The sequence below is a fragment of the Osmerus eperlanus genome, chromosome 8 (genome assembly GCF_963692335.1).
Source record: "Osmerus eperlanus chromosome 8, fOsmEpe2.1, whole genome shotgun sequence".
NCBI lineage: Eukaryota > Metazoa > Chordata > Actinopteri > Osmeriformes > Osmeridae > Osmerus > Osmerus eperlanus.
The window spans coordinates 9,495,802-9,519,337 of record NC_085025.1 but is presented as its reverse complement, the minus strand read 5'-3'; the positions used below and the strand labels follow the sequence as shown (position 1 = coordinate 9,519,337).

At 47.9% G+C, this 23,536-nt stretch overlaps 2 protein-coding genes across 2 annotated transcripts in view; both read left to right on the top strand.

Annotated features, from left to right (window-relative positions):
• Window positions 1-11,975, top strand: part of nkain2 (sodium/potassium transporting ATPase interacting 2) — a 34,882-nt gene extending 22,907 nt beyond the window's left edge. The window contains exons 4-7 of the mRNA XM_062468291.1: window positions 1,816-2,016; window positions 5,822-5,882; window positions 8,770-8,851; window positions 10,013-11,975. Coding sequence (XP_062324275.1) covers window positions 1,816-2,016; window positions 5,822-5,882; window positions 8,770-8,851; window positions 10,013-10,022 — 354 coding nt within the window. The 3' untranslated portion in view covers window positions 10,023-11,975. The remainder of the gene's footprint in view (window positions 1-1,815; window positions 2,017-5,821; window positions 5,883-8,769; window positions 8,852-10,012) is intronic.
• Window positions 11,976-13,361: 1,386 nt separating this feature from the next.
• rnf217 (ring finger protein 217) lies at window positions 13,362-23,458 on the top strand. The gene is made up of 6 exons (XM_062467118.1): window positions 13,362-14,554; window positions 18,076-18,306; window positions 18,623-18,787; window positions 19,720-19,921; window positions 20,960-21,031; window positions 21,408-23,458. The coding sequence occupies exons 1-6, from the start codon at window positions 13,622-13,624 to the stop codon at window positions 21,482-21,484; spliced, it is 1,680 nt and encodes a 559-aa protein (XP_062323102.1). The 5' UTR covers window positions 13,362-13,621; the 3' UTR covers window positions 21,485-23,458.
• The last annotated feature ends 78 nt before the right edge of the window (window positions 23,459-23,536 follow it).

Below are 23,536 nucleotides of genomic sequence, written 5' to 3'. Positions count from 1 at the left end.
GAGGAGGAGGAGGAGGAGGAGGAGGAGGAGGGATGTCAGGGTTCTACAAGTCAATATTTCATTATGCCCTCTCCATTCCCATTCTCTCAACTCCTCTCCTTTTGTGTCCCCTCCTCTCCGCTCCTCTCCTCTTCACTCCTCTCAACTCCTTTTGTCTCCACTCCACCACTCTCCCCTCTCTTCCCCTCCCTTTACTTTCTTCTCCTTTGCTCTGCTGGAATGCTGGTAGTTACTAAACAGCAGGCACTGTCAGATGATCTTGAGGCTTTGGAGAACATTTTTGTTGTCTCAATCACCTTCAACACAGAAGGTTCCACACACACCACCTCCAACGCAGAGTTGGTCATACATGTGACACACACACACACACACATCCTACGCTTGGCTCGTCTGCATGGCATCTGCTCATCGAACGACTACAGGCTTTGATCTAACAGAGGGAGCCCTCACTCCCCCCCCCCCCCTCTCAGCCTCCCTCAGAGATGCCATGCGTCACCCAGGCCACTGTAGAACAGAACAGCAGAACAGAATGACGCCATCCCGTCCTCACACTGCGTTCCCTGTATCCCTCCTGCCGTCTGCTCCTCCGCCCCCCTTGTCTTTTCTCTCCCCCGTCCTTCCTCCCCCTCGGAGAGGGAGAGAGGGTGGATAGAGAGTGAGTCACCAGTAGAGCCCATGTTCAAAGGAGTGCAGAGAACCTCTTTGATATCTCATCTTTCTTGTCTCAGTGCTGACTGGCTGGCTGGCTGATTGATTGACTGGTTTTCTGATTGTTTGACTGACTGACTGGTTGGATGACTGACTGCTTGGCTGGCTGGCTGGCTGACTGGTTCTTTCTAAAACCACTTCACGTAGAGAGGCTAGTGTAGCTTAGCTTTTCGGAGCTTCCCTGTGGACGTTCAATAGACACCTGCCGAGTGAGAGAAGCCAGTGTTGTTGAACGATGCCAGTTCAGTTTAGCTGCTGCTGCTCTGCTAACTATAGTGTATGGGTATGAATCCCAGTGGATGGCCTCTCTAGCTCTGGGCACGTGAGCTCCCAGAGTCTGTTTGTGCAATATTTATTGACATAAACAATCTCCCATCTGTTAGAGACAAATGAGACGGCTGACTGCAGACAAAGAGCTGCTCAGCCCACATAGAGAGGTGGCAGTCTGGCTTATTGTGCCTGGAACAGTATGGCTGCTTGTGTCTGTGTTTGTATGTGTGTGTGTGTGTGTGTGCGTGTGTGTGTGTGTGTGTGTGTGTGTGTGTGTGTGTGTGTGTGTGTGCGTGTGTGTGTGCGTGCACGTGTGTTGGTTAATGTATGTGTGTGTGTCCAGGACAGTGCTAGCCCTGCTGTAAACAGACCCACATCAGAGCCTCCATTGTGTTGCCATTTCCAGCTGCTGAACAACAGAAACATGCTCACTCCACCATGAAATTAGCTCATTTAGCAGCGCTGCCTTAATGTATGAGTTAGGATAATGCCGACACATGCACACCTGCACACACTTTCACACACTGGGGATGGCTCCGAAGCCATGCTATTCTGAAGAGCACAGATAATGTGAAGTTTATAGGCTTTATTCGGATTCGGTTGATGATTTTATCACCATTGCCTCTAACATGTCATCTGTTGAAATGTAAGGATAAAAGGACAAGAATACGATTCACAGATCCAAATGGTCGGATTTAGACCTCTATGAAAGGAGTGTCTGTGTGTTTCACCTGTATGGACTTGCCTAGTCAAACCCCAACAGACCTTTTAGCTGTATCTCTCTGAGTGCCTGTAGAATCTCCTACCCTCAGCTAACTGGTCTCCCCCCCCCCCCAGGACTCTGACCTCATCATGACCTTCAACATCTCCATGCATCGCTCCTGGTGGATGGAGAACGGCCCAGGATGCAGGGTGACCCCGGTAACCCCCCCTCCATCCTGGGCCCCGGAGGACCACCGCTACATCAGCATCTCAGGCTGTCTGCTGGACTATCAGTACCTGGAGGTGGCCCACAGCTCTCTGCAGATTCTACTGGCTGTAAGTACCTACCCTGGCCTACCCACCTACCCCCCCTGCCCTGCTGACCCTAGCCTGTTTATCTTACCTACCCTACCTACCATATCCTACCACAGCCTTCCTACCCTGCTGTATACCTGTACCCCCCTTAATCTTCTCCAGGGAGTCAGGCAGAGCACGGAAGGCAGTGGAGTCAGGGCACCCTGATAGAACCAGAGTAATGTCAGCCAGTGTTCCTCTCACTGTCGAGGCTCAAACAGAGATAATTATGAGGATTAGGATGAGAGAAAGATGGAGGGAGACAGAGAGAAAGAGGGCTGTCTTTTCCACATCACTCATTCCTCTGCTGGAGGACAAGGCTGTGAGTCTGTGAAGAAGCAGAGCAGCACTGTGGGATAATTAGGTCTCCCTCCCTCCTCCTCCTCGACTCTCCCCCAACAACCCCAGCCTCAGTCCCTGCCTCAGCCACAGCCTCAGTTTGAGCCCCAGACTCAGCTCCAGCCTCAGTAAAAGCCTCAGACCCAACATGCCCCTCCATGTTCTGTCATCGTGAGAGTTACTCTCCAGGGATTACACCTAGCCTATAGGGGTGACAGAGTTACTTCCTCCAGAGATTGGACCTAGCCCTCACATATCAGACAGTCTGGGGGCTGTGGTTACCCAGACAGGTTAATTTCCTTCAGGCTAATGGGTTCACTGGTGACAGCAGCAGCAGATTTATGTACAGCCAGGAAGTCAGGATGTTGCTAGGCAGATTTTTTCTTCACACTGGGAGTAGGGGACAAGCCCAGCAGGGACCATAACACACGCTCACACGCACGCACACACAAACATGCGCACACACACACTTACACACACAGGTCGAGGTTAGCTTGGGGGGCCTCTCTCATGACTGGATGAGTGTCCAATGAGCTGTGTCCAGCTCACAGTAGCATCACTGATGCCTCGTAGCCCGCAGCTCACAGTACACACACACACTTGCACGTACACCCACACACACATGCATGTATACACACACACACACACACACACACACACACACTTGCACGTACACACACACTCATGCAGGTACACACACACAAGCACACAGGCCTGAGAGCATCAAAACCAGGTCAGACAGCCAAAACGAGGACCAGAGCTCATACAATACCCACAATGCTTGAACATACACACACACACTCACGCACAATCTAGACAAGAATGTATTATCTTCACGTCACCCTCGCTCTCCCCTCTCTCACCTCGTTCTCTCTCTATATCTCTCCCACTTTTCGGTCTGTCTGTTTGTCTCTCCGTGTCTGTGTGTTAGTGTGCAGATTGAAGCGGGGGTATCAGCAGAAACATCTTCTCTCTGAAATAGAAAACCAACAGTGCTCCACCACCATGGTGCCTGACGGTGTTACACACCGCCCCACACCCAGCCCGTCCCCTCTCCACCACTCTCCTCTTACACACACACACCCACACACACCCACACCCACACACAGTTCAGCAGTAAATCTTGTGTACGGTCTTTGTGTCTTTCCTCCTCTGCTATCTGAGTGACAGGCCTGCAGACCCTGTCAGGGTCTCAGCCTCATCTGAGTAGGAGGGGGGGGGGCAGATTATTGTCCTTTTATTTTTCAAATGTCAGAGTCGACGTGGCTTGGTTTTTAATGTACCCCCCCGCCCCCCCACATACACACACACACACACACACACACAGGACTGTGTAGTATAGCTGCAGTCATGAAGAACAGAGAGGAAATAGTACTGTACTGGTGAACATATTAGAAGCAACCAACGTGTGTGTGTGCATGCGTGTGTACGTGTGTGTGTGCCAGCACTGTCTGAGATATTTACTTCCGTCTGAAACTGTCCACATGCATACATCATTATTTTAGGAAAAGCATATTTTCTCTCATGTTGAGTCGGTCTGCCCGAGGCTAATTAGAGAAATTGATTTCAGATGTGGGCCTGAACGCGTTTGAAAGGCCTTTACCGTCGCTGTGCAGAGAGCCTCTGTGGACTGGTGGTGTTATGGGTAGTGTAGTGTGGATGGCCTGACATTCTGCAGCCAATGCACACCTGACATGACCCCAATTAGGGCCGCTGAGATTATTGATCCTGGAGTATGGATCCTTAGCCCTACACACGGCTCTCTCATCATTCTGGCTTTACACTGGGATAGACGCCCCACCATAGTACTGGGTTAAATGTATTATACTGGGATAGACTGACTATAGGCAGACTTCAAAGTAAACCCACATGTCAGCTATCAGGTGAACATTAATATCTCAACTCCAGTCCTTAATTATGTTGTTTACTGCTTTACTTGAACTGTACTCAGACTTTTTCTATTATTGATGTACAGTATACCTCTGTAACAGGGCATACATATTTCATGATGATATCTCATTCAAACAGACACCGTATTAGTAGGGGAGATGTCCACTCAGACAGATGGAGAGGAACTAGAGACTGTAGAATACAGAGATATTACACCCGCTGCCTGACAAGGTTGAACTCCTACAGATGAACTGGCTCTGCTTTGTGGTGCTCAACATCTGGTCTGTCTCTTTGTGTGTTTGCCTGTGTATGTGTGTGTGTGTGTGTGTGTGTGTGTGTGTGTGTGTGTGGTTGTGCACACATTGTCAAAATGTGTGGAAGGTCGCTGCGTGTGACTGGTGTCCTCCATGTCTGGGTGTGGTAGCGTAGCAAAGCATGATGGGTATTATGTTAATGTCTCCAAGAGGAGACGCCTTCCAGCTGTCAGACTGCTGGCCTGAAGCTCTACTTGGAGAGGAGGAGGAGAGAGGTGAGCAGAGGAGGGGGAAGGAGTGGAAAGGGGAAAGGAGGGAGGGAGAGGGGGGAGAAGAGGAGAGACAAGGAGAGGGGAGTGAAAAGAAAGGAGTTAAGGGAAGCAGAGCAAAGATGGAGAAAAAATATAAGGGGCTGAGGGAGGGAATAGAGCAGCACATTATTCAGATTAAATGAGGGCAAGACCTTGAGGTATTCCTGGAATCTTAAATCTGGTTGTTAAGATTTACTGCTGAACCCTGTGAGAGTGTGTGTATGTATGTGTGTATGTATGTCGTGTGTGTGTGTCCTATCCAATCAGAGACCTCCAATCAGTAGGGAACGGTATTACAGCTCAATAGGAAGCCAGTGATGGTGAATAAGATTGATGAGCGTTGCAGCAAGGTTGTCTACCAGACGACCAGACTGCACGCCTCTCTGTACCAGACTACACATTATACACACTCTCTGTACCAGACTACATGTTACACACACTTTCTGTACCAGACTACACATCACACACACTCTCTGTACCAGACTACATGTTCCACACACTCTCTGTACCAGACTACATGTTACACACACTCTCTGTACCAGACTACATGTTACACACACACTCTATACCAGACTACATGTTACACACACTCTTTGTACCAGACTAGTTTGATCTATACCCTGCAGTGTTAGACTGCTCTAGATACCCCAACACCTGTTCTCTCTTCTCTCCACACACATCTAACACTCCTCTCTCTCTCTCTCTCTCTCTCTCTCTCTCTCTCTCTCTCTCTCTCTCTCTCTCTCTCTCTCTCTCTCTCTCTCTCTCTCTCTCTCTCTCTCTGTCTCTCTCTCTCTCTCTCACACACACACACACACACATGCTGCTGCTATGAGGATACAGTAGATCAAAACCTAGACACTGAAACCTCCCATTTTGCTGTCATTAGTCCTTTATTAAGAGTGTATGAACTCCACAGAGATCTGATTGGTTGTGCCTTTGTCTGTATCTGTCTGATTGGCTAACTAACTTCTTCCTTGTGTTTGGGTGCAGCTGGTGGGGTTCATCTATGCCTGCTACGTGGTCAAGCTGATCTCAGAAGAGGAGGACAGCTGTGAGTATCTGTTCTAGACACACATACTCTCTCTCTCTCTCTCTCTCTCTCTCTCTCTCTCTCTATGACACACACACACACATATTTTCTTTTTTCTCACACAGTCTCTCTCACACAAACTCACACACACACTCTTTCTCTCATGCACACACACACTTTTACATAAGCACACACACAGTCACACATGGACTCTCTCTCACAAAACACCCTCTCTCACACACACGCTCTCACACGCATACCCTCACACATGAAATTGAAATATGTCCCAACAAAATTGTTAAAGAGAGAAAGAGCCAGAGTGCCACAGCGAGAGAGAGGCTAGACCCATACAATTTCTCTCATTCTTTCTTTCTCTTTCATTCATCACCAAGCAACAGCGATAAAGACAGAGACAGAAGAAAGAGGGAGAAGAGAGAGGAGAGAGAGCAGGAAGCGAGGAGGAAGGGTGCAGAAAGGAGGTAGGGAGGGGGGGGTCACTGCTCTACAAGCAGACTGTGTTCTTTCAATAATAGTTACAGGATCTCTTCTCTGATTGCATTACAGTCATCAGATGTTCCGGGTGCTGGAGTATCTATTAGACAAAGGGCCTAGTAGCCCTCAGACTCTGAGACTGGAGATGTGGTCGCTGTCCAGAGAGTCAGCCTAGTTGGCACTTCAAACCTTTTTCAGGTCAGGAAGAAATGTTTCAAAGAGCACTTGAAGGAACTGACAAATGTTCCATGTAGTATCTCAGAGGGTTCTTTGTTGTTCCAGAGTTCTACACAGCTACCTTTGATTTATAGAACTCGACACTCATACACATTTACATTACATTTACATTTAGTCATTTAGCAGACGCTCTTATCCAGAGCGACTTACAGTAAGTACAGGGACATTCTCCCCGAGGCAAGTAGGGTGAAGTGCCTTGCCCAAGGACACAACGTCATTTGGCACAGCCGGGAATCGAACTGGCAACCTTCAGATTACTAGCCCGCTTCCCTAACCGCTCAGCCACCTGACACCTGATACACACTCCCCTACTCTTTCCCTCCACCACTCCTCCCTCCCTCCCTCCTCTATCTCTGCTCCACTCCCTCTTCTCTTTCCCTCAACCACACCCCCCTCCCTCCCCTTTCTATCCTCTATTCCCTCCTCTCTCCCTCTCCTTTTAACCCCCCTCTTCCTCCCTCTCTCCTTTGTGGCCCAGGAGTGGTACATGTCATTAGAGTTTTAATGAAGAGCAGCTGGTAGTTGCCACTCAATAAAGTCTTTCAGACAGAAGTCTCTGTACCAGACAGACTCTCTGTACCAGACTACACGTTACACTCTCTCTGTACTCAACTAGACCCTCGCAATGGATAACGCTGACATTAGACCATCCACTGACATTCTAGAGCTGCCCCAAGACATTTTGCAAGCCTGAGAGAGAGAGAGAGAGATAGAGAGAGAGAGAGAGAGAGAGAGAGAGAGAGAGAGAGAGAGAGAGAGAGAGAGAGAGAGAGAGAGAGAGAGAGAGAGAGATAAAGATAATGTGAGGACCAAAGCCATGCATTATTCATTGACAACCAGGAAATTATGTTGCAGTCCCCCACTCCGGGATAACCAATCAGCTTCAGTGAAGCAGAAAGGCGGGATCTCCTGCTGGCTGAGTGACAGCAGAGTTCCATCAGCAGATATAAGCTGTTTATAGTGTCTCCCCTTTCCCCAAGCTAGAGTGTGTGTGTGTACGCATGCACGTGTGCATGTTTCCATGTGTGCGTGAATGTGTGTGTGTGTCGCCACCATGCAATCAGTGTGCAATGTTTCCTATTATCCCTGCTAACACCATGATGAGTGGCCTGCAGGCTTCTCCACACGAGCACATTAACACACATCTGCCCGTCTGAATGCTAATATTAGAGCAGCTTCATTACACAGAGGGAGGTGCTGCCACAGGGCTGACTGACTACCCACAGAGGGAGGGGCCAGACAGACTGCCCACAGAGGGAGGGGTCAGACAGACTGCCCACAGAGGGAGGGGTCAGACAGACTGCCCACAGAGGGAGGGGTCAGACAGACTGCCCACAGAGGGAGGGGCCAGACAGACTGCCCACAGAGGGAGGGGTCAGACAGACTGCCCACAGAGGGAGGGGTCAGACAGACTGCCCACAGAGGGAGGGGCCAGACAGACTGCTCACAGAGGGAGGGGTCAGACAGACTGCCCACAGAGGGAGGGGCCAGACAGACTGCTCACAGAGGGAGGGGTCAGACAGACTGCCCACAGAGGGAGGGGCCAGACAGACTGGCCACAGAGGGAGGGGCCAGACAGACTGCCCACTGAGGGAGGGGTCAGACAGACTGCCCACTGAGGGAGGGGCCAGACATGCATGTTGATGCACCTCTTTAAGCTGATACAGTGCATATGATAGAGGGTTGGTGTCTATGTCTTGTAGAAGCTGTGTGTCTTGATCTCATTGTTATGCTGTGTCCTGAGACTTGCCAGTTCCAGGTTCAGATGACTGGGATTGAATATGTGCTCCATCAATGAAATTGGGAGACAGGATCGTATTGATCATCTGTTGTCTGTGTGTATGATTGATCGGAACAAAATTCTCAATCAACCCTGAGATCCTGGTCTTCCTCACTCTTCATCTCTCAGCCCTGAAGCTCTTCAGATCAGTTCTCATACAGCCCCTCCCCCTGACAGGCCTGACCAGTCAGTCAGCCAGCCAGTCAGCCAGTCAGCCAGTCAGCCAGTCAGCCAGCCAGCCAGCCAGCCAGCCAGTCAGTCAGCCAGTCAGCCAGCCAGTCAGTCAGCCAGTCAGCCAGCCAGCCATACACACGTCCACCTTCACATGCCCACACAGACACAGGTCCCTCCCAGCTGTGTTCTGAACTCTCTTGACTGATCTCTCATGTGTCTCTCCAGTTGATTTTATAGGAGGCTTCGACTCTTATGGATACCAGGGACCTCAGAAAACCTCCCACCTGCAACTCCAACCGATGTACATGTGAGTATGACACTGTTAGACACACACAAGACTCACTCTCCTGGTCTGTTTGAAGTTTGGTGGTGGTGCTAAGCTTCTCTCCTTCTGAGAAATATCAGAGTGCTAATGCTTCTGTCAATACGGCTTAGATACTGCACGCTGACACGCGCACACAAACACGCACGCACACATTCAAACACACACGCACACAAGCATACACACACGCTCAGATGCGGATCAGCATTGAAACAGTGTTTATCTGGGCTCCTGGAAGGATTCTATGATCTTTAGATGAGATGAGCGGATGAGTGCAGAGGACAACAACTGAAGGTGTGTCATCTCAGTGGGATTATCACCTGAGCAGCCATCCTCCCTGATAACTGCTCCCAGAAACAAGCAGCATCTTAGCCTACACCCTGCCTGGTTAAACAGACCTATAGAATGTATTTCAGGAAAATGGACCATTAGAGAGAGGGAGAGGGAGGGGGAGGAGATTGGGTGACAGGGAGAGAATAAGAGAGAGGGGGAGAGAGAGACATACACAAAGGACTGTTACAAATAAAGAACACAATTACGGAGCGTGCTGTGGTTTTATAGCCCCCAGAGGAAGACACAATAGCGATCATACATCAAGCAGAGCAGGGGAACAGGCCTGGAAATGCTTGTGCACAAATGCACACACACGCACATGCATGCACACACACTCTTACAGACACGTTCTCACATACACACGCACACACATGCTCTCCCTGTCCCGCACAAATGCACACACACAAAAGCATCAATAGCCAATCATTCCTCCCAGCTGAGGCTCATTAAGAGCAGGTTTTATAGGTTGGGATGACAGCGAGAAATCCTGGTTTGAGGCCAACTGAGATATACATCCCTTTCTCTCTTCCCTCCTCCTCACCTCCACCCTCCTCCCCCCCCCCCCCCCCCCCCCCTCTGCCCTGTTCTCTGCTTTGGTATTGTGATGAGCTGAACATGACATGGCCCCCAGACGAGATAACCACATTGGAACTGTGACCTGTTCTATATTTGTATTTTAATTGACAATACAACATTTTTAATCAGTATCATTATGTATTTTGTGTACATGAGTAGTATTATAGCATAATCTGTGCTTTGTCAAATCCATACATGCACAACTGACTTCATGTTATCTCCTCTGTTCTCTTCCAGGTCAAAGTAACGCGGACTGCCTTACCAACATCAAAAGCTACTGTTTTAACTTCCTGTCCATTTCTTCAATGTCTTAAACATGATACTGTGTCTTAAAGTATGTGAAGAGCCAGAGACTCCATGCTCTAACCTCAGAGAGAACACAGTGGATGTTCCTGTGCGTGTGTGTGTGTATGTGTGTATGTGTGTGTGTGTGTAGGACGGGGTGACTGAGTGTGTGTCTAGTATTGTGTCTGAGCCGGGCCTGGACTAGGCCAGTCTGCTGGAGCAACAGTGCCACCATGTGGCTCTACATGGTCACCACAGGAGAAATACAGAACCTCTACTCTCGGAGCTGGACGACAGAGACACATCAGGGAGCCAATAGTATTAATCTCCCGGACCACGCCCAATTGGCCATGTTGACCCGTTGGAATACTGCCAACTCGCTCCCTAAGTGTTCCAACTGTGTTCCCACTTAAATGATTGGACAATACTCTTCACCTTGAGGAATGTCCAATACCTGATCAATACCTGATCGATGAGCCTCTAGTCTTTCTGTGTTTGTGACACAGGGAATCTCAATCGGAGCAGCAGAGCTCTAGGCCCAAATCTCCCTGGACATATTAGTCCTGACAGTGCCCAGGACTGTAGACGGACAGATGGCAGACTGAGCTTGGCTATCAGGTGGATCACAGGAACACCAGGCCCAGACAGCCGGTCTGGACATTTCTAGAGGCATTTGTGTTTGCATGAGGTGTCGACTCTGTGCCCTATTTATTCTCTGACATCACTGGATTGTTCCCAGACTAGCTAGTGCTGTGTGCTAGCATGCTAACTGGCAAGACTGCTGAGTAGCTAGAAAGGTATTCTAACTGGCTAACCTGCAGACTAGCTAGAGCGGTGTGCTAACCTGCAGACTAGCTAAAGGGGTGTGTTAGCTACTAGCCTTCCCTGTTACACTGAGTGTGAACTTTGTGCTTTTCTAAGACAACGTTGAGTCTCTCCTAATGACAATGACGTACACTTACAAACTATTATGAAACTTCTTTAAAATTCTAGGCATTTTTAACATGTGTGACAGTGTTTACTCTTTTTATAGTTGAATACTAATTGCTGATGTTGTGTATGTGGGGCCTTGTATTCTTTTAACTGTATAATGTGTCAGGGGAGTGGAGTTGGGTGGGGTGGGTGGGGGGGGGGGGCAGGGTGTATAGTGTCAGGACAGCCCTGGGTTGGGGTGGGGACAGTATCTAAAGTGACTGAAACATGTTTCTGTGTGGTGGACTAGAACCCTAGATCTATCAGGATCACCTCTCAACTATCAACCCAACTAGGGAATCAAACCCCGGTCTCACTTGACTGCATTAGCATGCTGAGCATTAGCTCTGGGAACACTTCAGGTCTCAGTGAATCACCTCTGTTACAGGAGCATCAGCCTCTAGATCTTATGACAGGGTCTTCTCAATTTGACCAGGTCTCCATGGCAACCAACTGAGCATGTCTGGACCTTGAACTTTCAGTAACCCTAACCACAACCCTTCCCACCGGATAGCTCTTCCTGTCACAGAGGCCAAAGATACCAGGAGTTTACTAAGATGATCCACTTCATCATCGGAGAGTGGGAAACAATGTCTGCAATAAACACAGAAAATTCCAAATTTCAAATTTGTGGAACTGGCAGAAATTTTTCCTGGTTAAATAAAAAGAGCAAGTAATTTGGCACACACGTCATTGATCACAACATGAAGTACATTTGACCCAAATTCCCATGTTAGGGGACAGGGAGAGAGAGACGCTCATGGTCAGAGAGAGCAGCACTAGAGTGGTTAACATAGTGAAGCAGAGCTACCAGGAGAGGCCTGGGGGCCAGAGACTTGAGTTCTACTGAATTCTACCATTCTCTCTAGATGTAGACGTTTTATATTTATGTTACTTTTCAAAAAGACTGTAAATATAATAAAAGCCAACTATGGAAAAGGCCTGTCATGTTCTGTGATTTGTGTCTGGTTGTGTGTGTTTGTGAGAGAGAGAGACCTGCTGGAGGCTGTGGTGAACCTGTTGCTGCTGTAAGTTATCTGTGCTCGTCAGCGCTCTTCAGACAGATCACACACTTAGCCTCATGTTCCACTCAGGCTATGTCCATAAACAAGACTATTAGTGTCATGGCTCCGAGGGAGCACATGCAGACACACCTGTAGATCACATGGCACCTTTGAAGATCAACATCCAGACTCACCTAGTCCCTGGACCATGAGGAGGACCATCACAAACTCTCCTACTCACGCTCCTTTCCACCACTCTCTCCTCTCTGCCACTCTCTTGCTTTCCCCCCACTCCCTCTCCCCCCTCCTCGCTCTCTCTCCCTCTCCCACACTCTCTCTCCTCGACACCACTTTCGCTCCTCTCCCCGCACTCTCACTTTCCCCTACTCTCCACTCTCTCTCCCCCACTCTCCTCATCCCAACCCTTTCTCCTCTACACCACTCTTCATACCTCATGTGCCCTATGTATAACTAGGAGGTTCAATAACCAGATATGTGTCAATGGAGAGAGGATCATGTTGACACCTGACACTAGGACAGACATGGCTGGTAAACAAAACCTGGGACTGACAGGAAGTGCCTCACTTAAACAGGGGAAACTGGAACCTGAATCACAAAGTTATATAAAGGTTCATCTGAAATAAATATCTTGTTAATTATCTTGAAAATAATAATAATATTGTTAATTGTCTTCTTGGGAATATACATTCAAAAGACTGATGCAGTGTTGACACCAGATTTCTGTTTTTGGTGTCATGCATACGAGTGCATTTCTGTGTGCTCTACTGCCTCTTGTTGGTGACTCTGTTATTGCAGGCCGGTCACTGCTACATTGTCGGTGGCGTCATATTCAGGCCTGCTGACTGCGATCTTCATTGTCCATTCATTATGATCATCGCTGTCTGTCTGTTCCGGGACATAATACTCCGCAGTAATATAATGATTCAAGATATTTGTGGTGTCATTATCTAGCCTAAAGAGTCTAGTTTCCCAGCAAGAAGTTGATCTGGTCTCGATTACAATATTTCCAAAACCGTGCTGAGTAAAAAAAGAGAGACGGTATTATGATGTAGGCTATATGTTCAAATATTTGTATTTTATTTAGAGCCTATAATAGCAGTATATGTGTGCAGAATGTGAACAGTGTTGGCCTTGACCTCAGAACATCTCAAGTGTAGGCTACAGACTTCGTCTGGCATTGCTCTGGAGGCGCATCCCGCTGCGCCAGGCTGTGCGTCACGCAACAGCGGACAGGTGACCTGTTGATACCCAGGCGGATACGCACGTGCCAGGGTATCCCCTGAGATGGAATAATATTTTAACCGTAATTACGCTACGAATGGATCCGTGAAGTTCACTATATTGGGTCACACTAGCCCTGGCTGATATTGAGACCGACAGCACTGGCTGCAGGTCATGTGCGGCTGGGTGAGTGTTAACATCCATCTCCAGCTTTGTGCTCACTCACACGTAGCCTAGACCCGGAAGCACAAGTCGAGGCTGCTCGGCTTTGTTTTGTTTTGTTAGTGACTGGAGTTGGAGCGAGAAGGGAAGGAACGTGCATGGATTGTTCTCCGCTTCGGGAATGGAAGATGACCAGATGTCGGAGGACAATTACCCGTGTAGCATGCTCGGTTTGGTCGGGAGCTATGAGGACGAGACGGTCTACAATGTCTACAAAGAGTTGCCCTACAAAGTTGAGTCAAGGGGCACAGATTTTGCACAAGATGCCCGGGACAGTAAGGTTCAGACAGCGGGCGGTCACTTGGACATGCACATGCAGAGAATTGAGAAGAGAACGAGCAAAGAAAACGAAGATACGGACAATTTTCGGAGACAGAGCGCGGTGCATATTTTGAAGAGGAATTTCGGGACGTCGCGATCGTTTTCCACCCTCAACAACAACAACAATACAGCGGATGACCAAAAAGACTCGGATGATAACATTGTTGACATAGTCATTAAACGTATGGAAAGTCTGGACCTGGAGAAGTCCAATTGGGGAGAACCGGAGGATATAACTGAGCAAATCGCGGATCAAACGAAGGGATTAACGTCATCCGATTTGGATCAAGTTGATGTAACAGATTCTGACGAATGTAGAAGTAACCGGACTGACGACGAGTCATTTCAGTTAAAGGAGCATGTTTATTGTACGGTGTACTGCATCGCCAATGACAACTATCGGAAGCCTCCAGATAACCGTGAAAGCACAGAACATCAACATATTGAGAAGATAACGCCGTCTACATCGGATGTAACACCATCAGATTTATCTGTGGGTTTGCGGAGGCACAGCGATGCTGATACGGGCCTCCGCCCCACTAACATCCCAGAACCCTACACATTATCGAACTTGATCGATTCTAGATCTCTGAGCAACTTTTACAACAGAGATTACAGTGTATCGGTTCTTATGACGTGTCGAATCTGTTTGGACGACAAGCATATAAAGCCGCTACATTGTTGCAAAAAGGCTGTCTGTGAGGAATGCCTAAAAAGATACATCAGTTCTCAGGTAGAAAAACAAATGATTGCTGTTTGAAGTGTGCGTGTGTGTGTGTTCATTAAAGCATCTAGAACATGTCACCACCATAAAGGAGGAAGTGTGCCTAGCCAGACCCTTAGACCTCTATGTTTGAACATAGAACCACTCTGACAAGGCCTGGGCTTCCAGCATAGTTCTGTCTGTTGGACTCACGGGCTCTATTTGTTTTCATAGGAGGAGCACTTTGTCCATGGTCTTGGATCCTAGTCTCCGGACTTCTCTTGAAGAGCTACTAGCTTCTCCAAAGAGACTCCTAACATCACCAGTGTGTACCCTATCTAGTGTTTCCCTTAGCTCCTCCTGAGAGTGTCCTAGCTTTTCCAAGGTTGCACCAAGTGGGCAACCAGGAAGTTATCTCTAGTCAGATGATAAACTTCCTGTTGGTGAGACAGCCAGTATGAAATTGTGAGGCATCCAGAGAATGTGACTCTCCAAACTGGTGGTCAGACTCACTGTGCCCACTATCACGCTTCAGGGAGGTCTGTCCTAGCTTGGTGTGTGTGTGTGTGTGTGTGTGTGTGTGTGTGAGAGCGTGTCTCTGTGTGTGTCTCAGCCTGTGTGTGTGCTCACACTGTCTCAGTGACCCATGCCATGTGTTAGCTGGTGCATGATAGGAATGCTTGTCTTATTGTGCTGTACAGTAATAGCTGAGCTGTGGGTGCGTGTGTTTGTATGTAATTCCCTCTTTGTGTGTTAGTAATTGTTGTTTCTGGTCCAGGGAAGTCATGTGTTTCCTGCCTTCAGATCCTTCTGCCTGACCTGGCTTCTTCTGACTCCTCAGTCTGTCACAGACACAGTGACCATAGACACAGCAACTATGAAAAGTTACATACCCACCTATACCGACACAGACATAGAAACACCAGACCCAGACACAGAGGTGTCTGGGTCTGGGTCACATATAGACCGAGATCACAGAGATAGTGGGGGTTTTGTTGAGACCAGGAGCTTTCTTGTCTCCTTTAAGCACAAAGAAAGAAAGAAAAGTCTGAAAGAAGCACAGACACAGCCTGTCTGAACTGGCATGTGTGTGAGAGTGTGTGTGGGATCTGCTGTGCTGTGGCTCTGGGGAGGAGACAGGGGTTGGCTGGTTCTTATTGACAGTTTAATCACAGAGTTCTGTCTCTGTGGAACGTAATGAAATCAGCCTGCTAGAGCACCGTCTGACTGAGCCTGCAGTGTGTGTATGTGTGCGCGTGTGTGTCATGTTGGGAAGGATCTGTGTGTTTGAGTTTAGTTATAAATGCTGACCTGTTGGCATATGTGAATAACACATATGTGGTTGCAGGTAGGCAGTAGGAAAGTTCTACAGCAATTGTTGTAGTAAGAGTGTGGTAGTCAGAGAGGTTTTAGTCAGGTGGTACTTTAGTTAGCCTGTAGTTAGGTTGTCGTTTGTCCAGCAGGAGTGTGCACTAACCTGTTAAACTAGTTTGGTTAAACTGCTGCTCTTCACAGCCAGCATGAGTGAAACAGCCAACGCCCATTGTTATAGTGTTACAATAATACACACACACACACACATCACAGATCTCAGTATGTAGGATAGAGTCTGAGACAGAGGGGATACTCTCATCTGTAGGATTACCGGTATGAGCGGATGATGTATTCTTTAGTATATGGAGGTGATGGTCTCTCCTGGACTGCATTTTTATATAGCACTTTTCTACCTTAGCGGCACTCAAAGCGCTTTACAATGTTTGCCTCTCATTCACCCATTCATACTCTCACTCACACATACCGACGGCAGCGAGCTACCATGCAAGGCGCCGGCCTGCCCATCGGGAGCAACTTGGGGTTCAGAGTCTTGCTCAAGGATACTTCGGCACATGGCCTGGGAGGAGTCGGGGGTCGAACCGCCAACCTTGCGATTAACAGACAACCCTCTCTACCCCCTGAGCCACAGCCGCCCCGTAGCCCTCTCCTGTGTAGGATATGGAGGTGATGGTCTCTCCTTTGTAGGATATGGAGGTGATGGTCTCTCCTGTGTAGGATATGGATGTGATGGTCTCTCCTGTGTAGGATATGGAGGTGATGGTCTCTCCTGTGTAGGATATGGAGGTGATGGTCCCTCCTGTGTAGGATATGGAGGTGATGGTCTCTCCTGTGTAGGATATGGAGGTGATGGTCCCTCCTGTGTAGGATATGGAGGTGATGGTCTCTCCTGTATAGGATATGGAAGTGATGGTCTCTCCTGTGTAGGATATGGAGCTGATGGTCTCTCTTGTGTAGGATAGAGAGGTGTGTCTGCTCTTACCCTGAGTGATCTATCCACACTGCCCACTGTACCCAGCCTAGCCTAGACTCGTGTAGCCCAGTTCAGGCCTTCTCATGCGATGGGTGTGGGGAATGTTTGGGTTTGGGGTTTCGGTTTAGGCTTAAGGCTGGGTTTAGAGTTAGGGCTGGGGTTGGGTTTTAGGGTTAGTGGCGACAGAGGTGGAATAGAAGGAGACATCAACCCAGGCACCCAAGTGAGACTGACACGACCACAAACTACCACAGCATTGTCTTTGTTCACACAGCCAGAATTCAGGTGCTGATGTAAATGTGTGTATACGTGTGTGTGTGTGTGACTCTATTCTCTGGGTAGTGGTAAACAGTGTTATTACGTCTCATGCTGACAGTTGTGTTCTCAGAGCTGCTCTGTCCTCTCAACAACAGATCCTCTTCAGTGTTCCAGGCTGCTGTCACAGCAGGCCTAACCACACATACACATACCAGCTAGCTAGACACACTCCCATCTCAGCTATCTACAAACACACACACATTCCTGCTAGCTAGACACAGACAGATCCAAACTAGCTAGACACACACCCCAGCTAGCTGGACACACTAGACTATATGGGTTATGACCCCTGTAGGAGTAGGTCTCTCTCTGTCCTCAATAGGAAGATATTTCTATTTCTGTCTCCAGTTAGGAGTTGGTCACTCTCTGTCTGTCCTCAGTATGAACAGGTCTCTCTCTGTGTCTCTAAGCATCTTAGCTCTCCTGGCTCTTGTCCAGCCTTCCCAGGAAGTATCTGTCTGGTGCCAAGTCACATGACCTATGGTGGCGTAATGGATCTTATTGTTGCCTAAGAATTCTCTCCTGAACCAACCCCCACTGCTGTACCCTTCACTTTCCTGTCTTCTTCCTACCCTTTCGCCTTCTCTTTCCCCCTAGGGAGTAGTAAAGGTCACAGGGCATCTTTCACCATACACAGCACTCAGGACGCACACTGCTCTGCTATATAGGGATTAGTGTTTAGCTCAGAACAGCTACCTCCATGAATGTATACTTAGAAATGAACGTTGCCTCTGCCATGTAGCGCAGTACTTAGTATCTATGTATGTATGTGTTTTTGTTTAAGTTAGTTAGGTTACCCTTTACGTACATACTTTACAACCCTGTTACTGTTGGTATTATGACCCAGCTAATCATGTCTCCATTGGGTTATCTCAAACCACATGCTTGATAATATTGTCTGACAAGCCTGTTCATCATCCATCCTTAGGTGCGAGTGGGCAGGGCTGACATCATCTGTCCAATCACAGAATGCAGTGGTTTCCTGGAGGAGAGTGTAGTGGTGTCTCATCTGGCCAATGAGGAGGTAGCAAAGTACCACTACTTCCTGGAGTTAGGCCGATTAGACGCCAGCACGAAGCCTTGCCCCCAGTGCAGCCTCTTCACCTCCCTGAAGACCCGCTCCCTTCAGACACCCAGCAGAGCAGAGCACAAGTACAAGGTGAGGTATGGGGGTTGAACCCCACAGTGTGACAATGATCTAGTGTGATGTGATTCTTGATCTCAAAGTTAGGGTTTGATGTGATTGACATGTCTCCTTCACTGGAGGGACTAATAAAAACAAATCTCTCCTCTGCTCACTTCCCTCCTCTTCATGTCTTCCTCCTCTTCCCTACCACCCTGTCCTCTCATTTCATCTTCATATCCTTACTTTCCTCCTCCTCCCCTCTTCCCCTCCACCCTATTCATACCTTCTCTGTCTCCTCTCTGCTGGCATCTCTCTTTTGTCTTCTTCTTTTTCTCCTATCCCATGACAGGTCCAGTGCAGTAAGTGTCATTTTGTGTGGTGTTTTAAGTGCCACGCCCCCTGGCACCAGGGTCTGAAGTGTCGTGACTACCGGAGGGGGGACAAGCTGCTGCGGACCTGGGCCAGTGTTGTCGAGCACGGCCAGAGGAATGCCCAGAAGTGCCCCCGCTGCAAGGTGGGTACTGGGGTTGGGAATGGAGCAGAGACTTGGGCCTGGGCCTCTGTTGGCCCCCTGGCTGAGCCTAATGATGGTACTGGTTGAGATGGTAATCTAACTCTAACATGTAGTCACTGGCAAACAAATGCTGCTTCAGCAAAGTGAGGTGATGTCCTTTTAGTATTCAACCAGTTTAGCGTAAAATAGGTAGAGATGTTCTGCAGCACTGAAGAGTCTTCTGTGTCAGCCAGACAGGAAGGAGAAGCTGCTTATCTGGGAGGATGTCTGTTAGAGCTGTTGTTGTTGCTACCTCAGCTTCAAACAAAAGCTGCTGGGACTGAGTTGGTGTTGGGGAAAGTCATGAGACTACCCTGGGCAGAGAGTCAACCTTGATGTCATTAAAACCAGTCTAGCTTAATAACATAGCTAAATCTAGCAGCTAACATGGCTAAGCCTAGCCATACCTACCTAACAGCGATGTTTGATCCAACATCATTCTGACATACTGAGCTGTCAATCAGTGATTTTTACAGATTGTTATCTGGACTGGTATCAACCAGACAGGCTGTTAGACAGGTTGTTGTTTAGTCAGATTGTTAGCTAGCCATAAGGTTTTCTCGTCAGGTTGTTAGCTTGACAGTTTGTCAGACCATCTCTCTCTGGTCAGCATCAACATGAGTCAGGACAGGACAGGAGACGGCAGGACTGTATGTTCCACACTGTTAATCAGTTCAGAGGCATGGGCCAAATTGAGCAAATCAAACAAATGTTCACAAGTAAGTTCCAAGAAAACCAACAGGGGTTTAGATGTAAACAACATCCTACAGTACTGGATAATGTAATATAACAAGATATTAAGTTTAACAAGTTGAATGATAACACACGAGATGTGTGACCATGACAAAGTGTGATAATGTGTGATACTGACAAAAACCTTAATGCTCCTCTAGATCCACATACAACGCACAGAGGGCTGCGATCACATGACCTGCACGCAGTGCAACACCAACTTCTGCTACCGCTGTGGGGAGAAGTACCGCCACCTGCGCTTCTTCGGAGACCACACCTCCAACCTCAGCGTGTTTGGCTGCAAGTACCGCTACCTGCCTGAGAAGCCCCACCTCCGACGCCTGGTTAGAGGCTCTGTGTGTGGTAGGCTGGCTGGTTGTACTCTCTCTCTCTCTCTCTCTCTCTCTCTCTCTCTGTGTGCGCGTGTGTGTGCGCGTGTGTGTGTGTGTGCGTGTGCATATGTGTGTGTGCCTGAGAGATTTGCATGTCATCAGGATAATGGAGTCAACAATGGCAGCAAAGAAAGAGCTGGTAATTGTTTTTTCGCCAGATCAGAGCCTGCTGAACTGAGGCGTATGCATGTGTGTCTACGTGTGTAAATGTGTGTGCATCTGTATGTGTGTTCTTTAAGTGGAGCTCTATCTCCCCTGGATCATGACATGCAGTAGCTAGATCCCCTGTTTCTCTTTAGCACTGATGGTACAGATGGTAGCTTGTTAGCCTGAGCTAGTTAACAACCGCAGGGGGCCTGGGAAGCCATCTGACACACAAGGAGCTAATGTAGCCCTCTGAGATTCTAAACTACATTACCCAGCGGCCTCAGGGACTGCATCTCACTTACTGTTCCTGCAGCCCTCTCCAGTAGCAGGTCACCGTACAGCTGGGCCTAGGAGACAGCAGAGAGGACTGGGCTACTAAAACTAATTCCCACATGAAAGGCTCCTTCTATTCCCTCTGGCATGTGCATACAAAATTAAAACCACAAGTGTGATAACAGTAACATGCTAAACAATGGCTCACTTCAACTGTTTGAATCTGGAGAGTAGACGGATAAAGAACTGTTGAAAGATAAGTTGCTGTACAAATACTTTCCAAATATCACACTTTCCAAATGTTTTTCAAATGCCACACTAATACTACTCCAGAAATGGACAAGTTACTGCCAGCCCTCTAGATCTTTAACTTGGTCTTTGAAGTCTCCTTCTCTCTCCTTTCCCCATCCCTACTTCCCTCCCTCTCCTGCTCTCTCTGGCCCTCTTCCCTCTCTCTCTGGCCCTCCTCTCTCCCTCTCCTGCTCTCTCCGGTCCTCCTCTCTCCCTCTCCTGCTCTCTCCGGCCCTCCTCTCTCCCTCTCCTGCTCTCTCCGGCCCTCTTCCCTCCCTCTCTCTCTCTCTCTCTCCAGTCAGCAAAGTGGTGGTAGCACCGGTGGTCATTGTGCTGATGGTGGTGATTGGAGCTCTGTCTCTGGTTATAGGTAAGAATGATCTATCTTCTCTCTCTCTCTCTCTCTCTCTCTCTCTCTCTCTCTCTCTCTCTCTCTCTCTCTCTCTCTCTCTCTCTCTCTCTCACTCTCTCACTCTCTCACTCACTCACTCACTCACTCACTCACACATACAGACGTATGCATGCACACACACACACAGACAGAAGTGCCTCCTTTGTTGGTGTAAACAAAAATGAACAGGCTGCTTATCAGTTTTAGATAACATTAACACACACATCCACACCTTATCTGTGTTAAACTGTAACAGGAAGACTGCAGATAACCATGTACAACAACAGACATGACAGGTCTTGAGGTCTACCCCACCCCTAGGATGTTCTTTAACCAGTCTGCCCTCCCTCTCCAGGACTGGTGGCCTTCCCCATCTACTACATCTGTAAGAGGAGGAGGAAACGGACCCATGGCACCGGCCGCTGGATCTGATGAGGCCCCTCCCACATCCCCCCCTCCAAGGCCTTGCTCTGCTCAACCCTAACACCATATTATTTATTCAGCCTTTTCAGGGATTGTGACCATGAATAGCCACATGACACAGTTGAATTACTGATAGTTTGTGAGAATTCTATGACATGTGCACTGTGAGTGGTGCTTGTGTTTGCGTGAGGTGTAGGCCTGGCCAAGTCACACACACACACACTCTAGTGTCTCTCTAAGCCTCATCTTGCTGTGCCAACAGCAGTTTTGTGCCCACACAGTGGTATGTGCATCATCAACAGAATGTGTTTGTTGTGAAACAATGATCAGAGCTTCAGTGAGGGTGTGCTCTCTCATCTCTTGTCTGTTTGGGACATGGCTCGCTTGGTTTTGTTCTGTGTTGCCAAGAGATATTATCGGTCCACAGCCCTGGACATATGTAGAAGGGGGTGGTTCCCAACTTATTTGGATTAATACATTTCTCTGCCATGAAAAACAATTTGCCAAAAACATATTTTTATTATTTAGACAAGCTTGAATATAGGTTGCTCTGTATATCAGTCAACTGTACCTTTGATGTATCTCATCAGTACATACAAAACCAAAATCTTAAATTATTACTTTTTGATCTGCAGACCACAGATACACTCTGGGACAGGGTAGGAATGGTGAGACTGTGTGTAGGGGACTAATTAAGTACTGCATGGAACAATCACTTCAGTCTATCATTAAGACAAGGTTGATCAATTGCAATCTGTCCAGGATTTGTGTTATCCTGCAACAGGAAAACACAAGTGATGATGATGAAAATGTCCTTCTCTATGGTTACCATCAGGTCTTTCTTATCACATCATAGTGTGTCACGACTACAAATTTCACTTTTGTATTTGTTACTCAGGGTGTTTTCCTTCCCATTCTGCCCTCTTTCAACTGAGTCTCTCCCTGCCGGTCTCTCTTTCTGCCTGTCTGTTTCCTGAGTTGTCTGTCTGTATGCCTGTATTTCTACTCCTGTAACCACCACTGGTGTACCACAGCAACACTACGCTGCTCACAGAACTCTCCCCGAGGCAGAGTAGGTCTGCTGACATGCTCTCAGGACTCACCCTTAGAAGACTCTCACGTGCAGACGCCATTTTGATTTGACGTGTTTAGATGCTCCGATTTTGTTAGGCGATTGATCCTGATGCAGCATCCAGTGGGAGGTTGAGGGTGTGAGGTGAGGGTATATGGCCTCCCCTCCCGTGTGCAGTCACCCTGGGGAGCTCTCGCTGGCTGAGGACCCCAGGGGTGCCATACAAGAATGACACTGTTTATTGTAAAACAAGTAACACGTCACTGCAATATTGTCACACTGTCGGTCACATGGCACTGCAATGTTGTTACACTGTTATTACCATGTTGTTACTGTGATGTTCATATCATGTTGTTACAAGCTATTTGTGAACATGTTTTTAGCATGTTTGAGCCATATGTCTTACATGTTATAGCTATGTATTAACATGTTCCATTAACATTCATCTGGTGCCTTTATAGAAGTCTTATACAGATTTAGAACTTCACAGACCAGATATTCAGATTATACCTGGTCCCAGATTACAACACTTGCACACATGATTACAACACTTACACACATGATTCTCAGATGAGGCCTAATCTGTCTGTGGAAAACTGGCCCTCTTATAATCTAGAAGTAAACCTAATCTCCGATGTTACTTTGACTTTTACTCCAGAGGACCTTGCCTCTGATCCTGTACTCAAGTAGTTTGCACAATAGCAGGTAGATGGTCAGTTTCTCTTCTGATCCTAGATGTAGGCTGAACACAGTAGCTGGACACCACCACATCACAGAGAGTAGAGTATTTAATGTCTAGGTTTGCACAGATCTCTGCTCCTGGTGGCTGGGGTTCAAAGATGCACTGCTATCTTTACATATGACTCCTGTATTTTACCTGAGGGAGACATTAAAAATAGCTTTTGAAATGCCTGTTCTGACTGTGAGCTGTGTGTTGTTGATCATACTGTGTATGTCACGCTATGCTCTTCGTCCTATAAACAGTCACA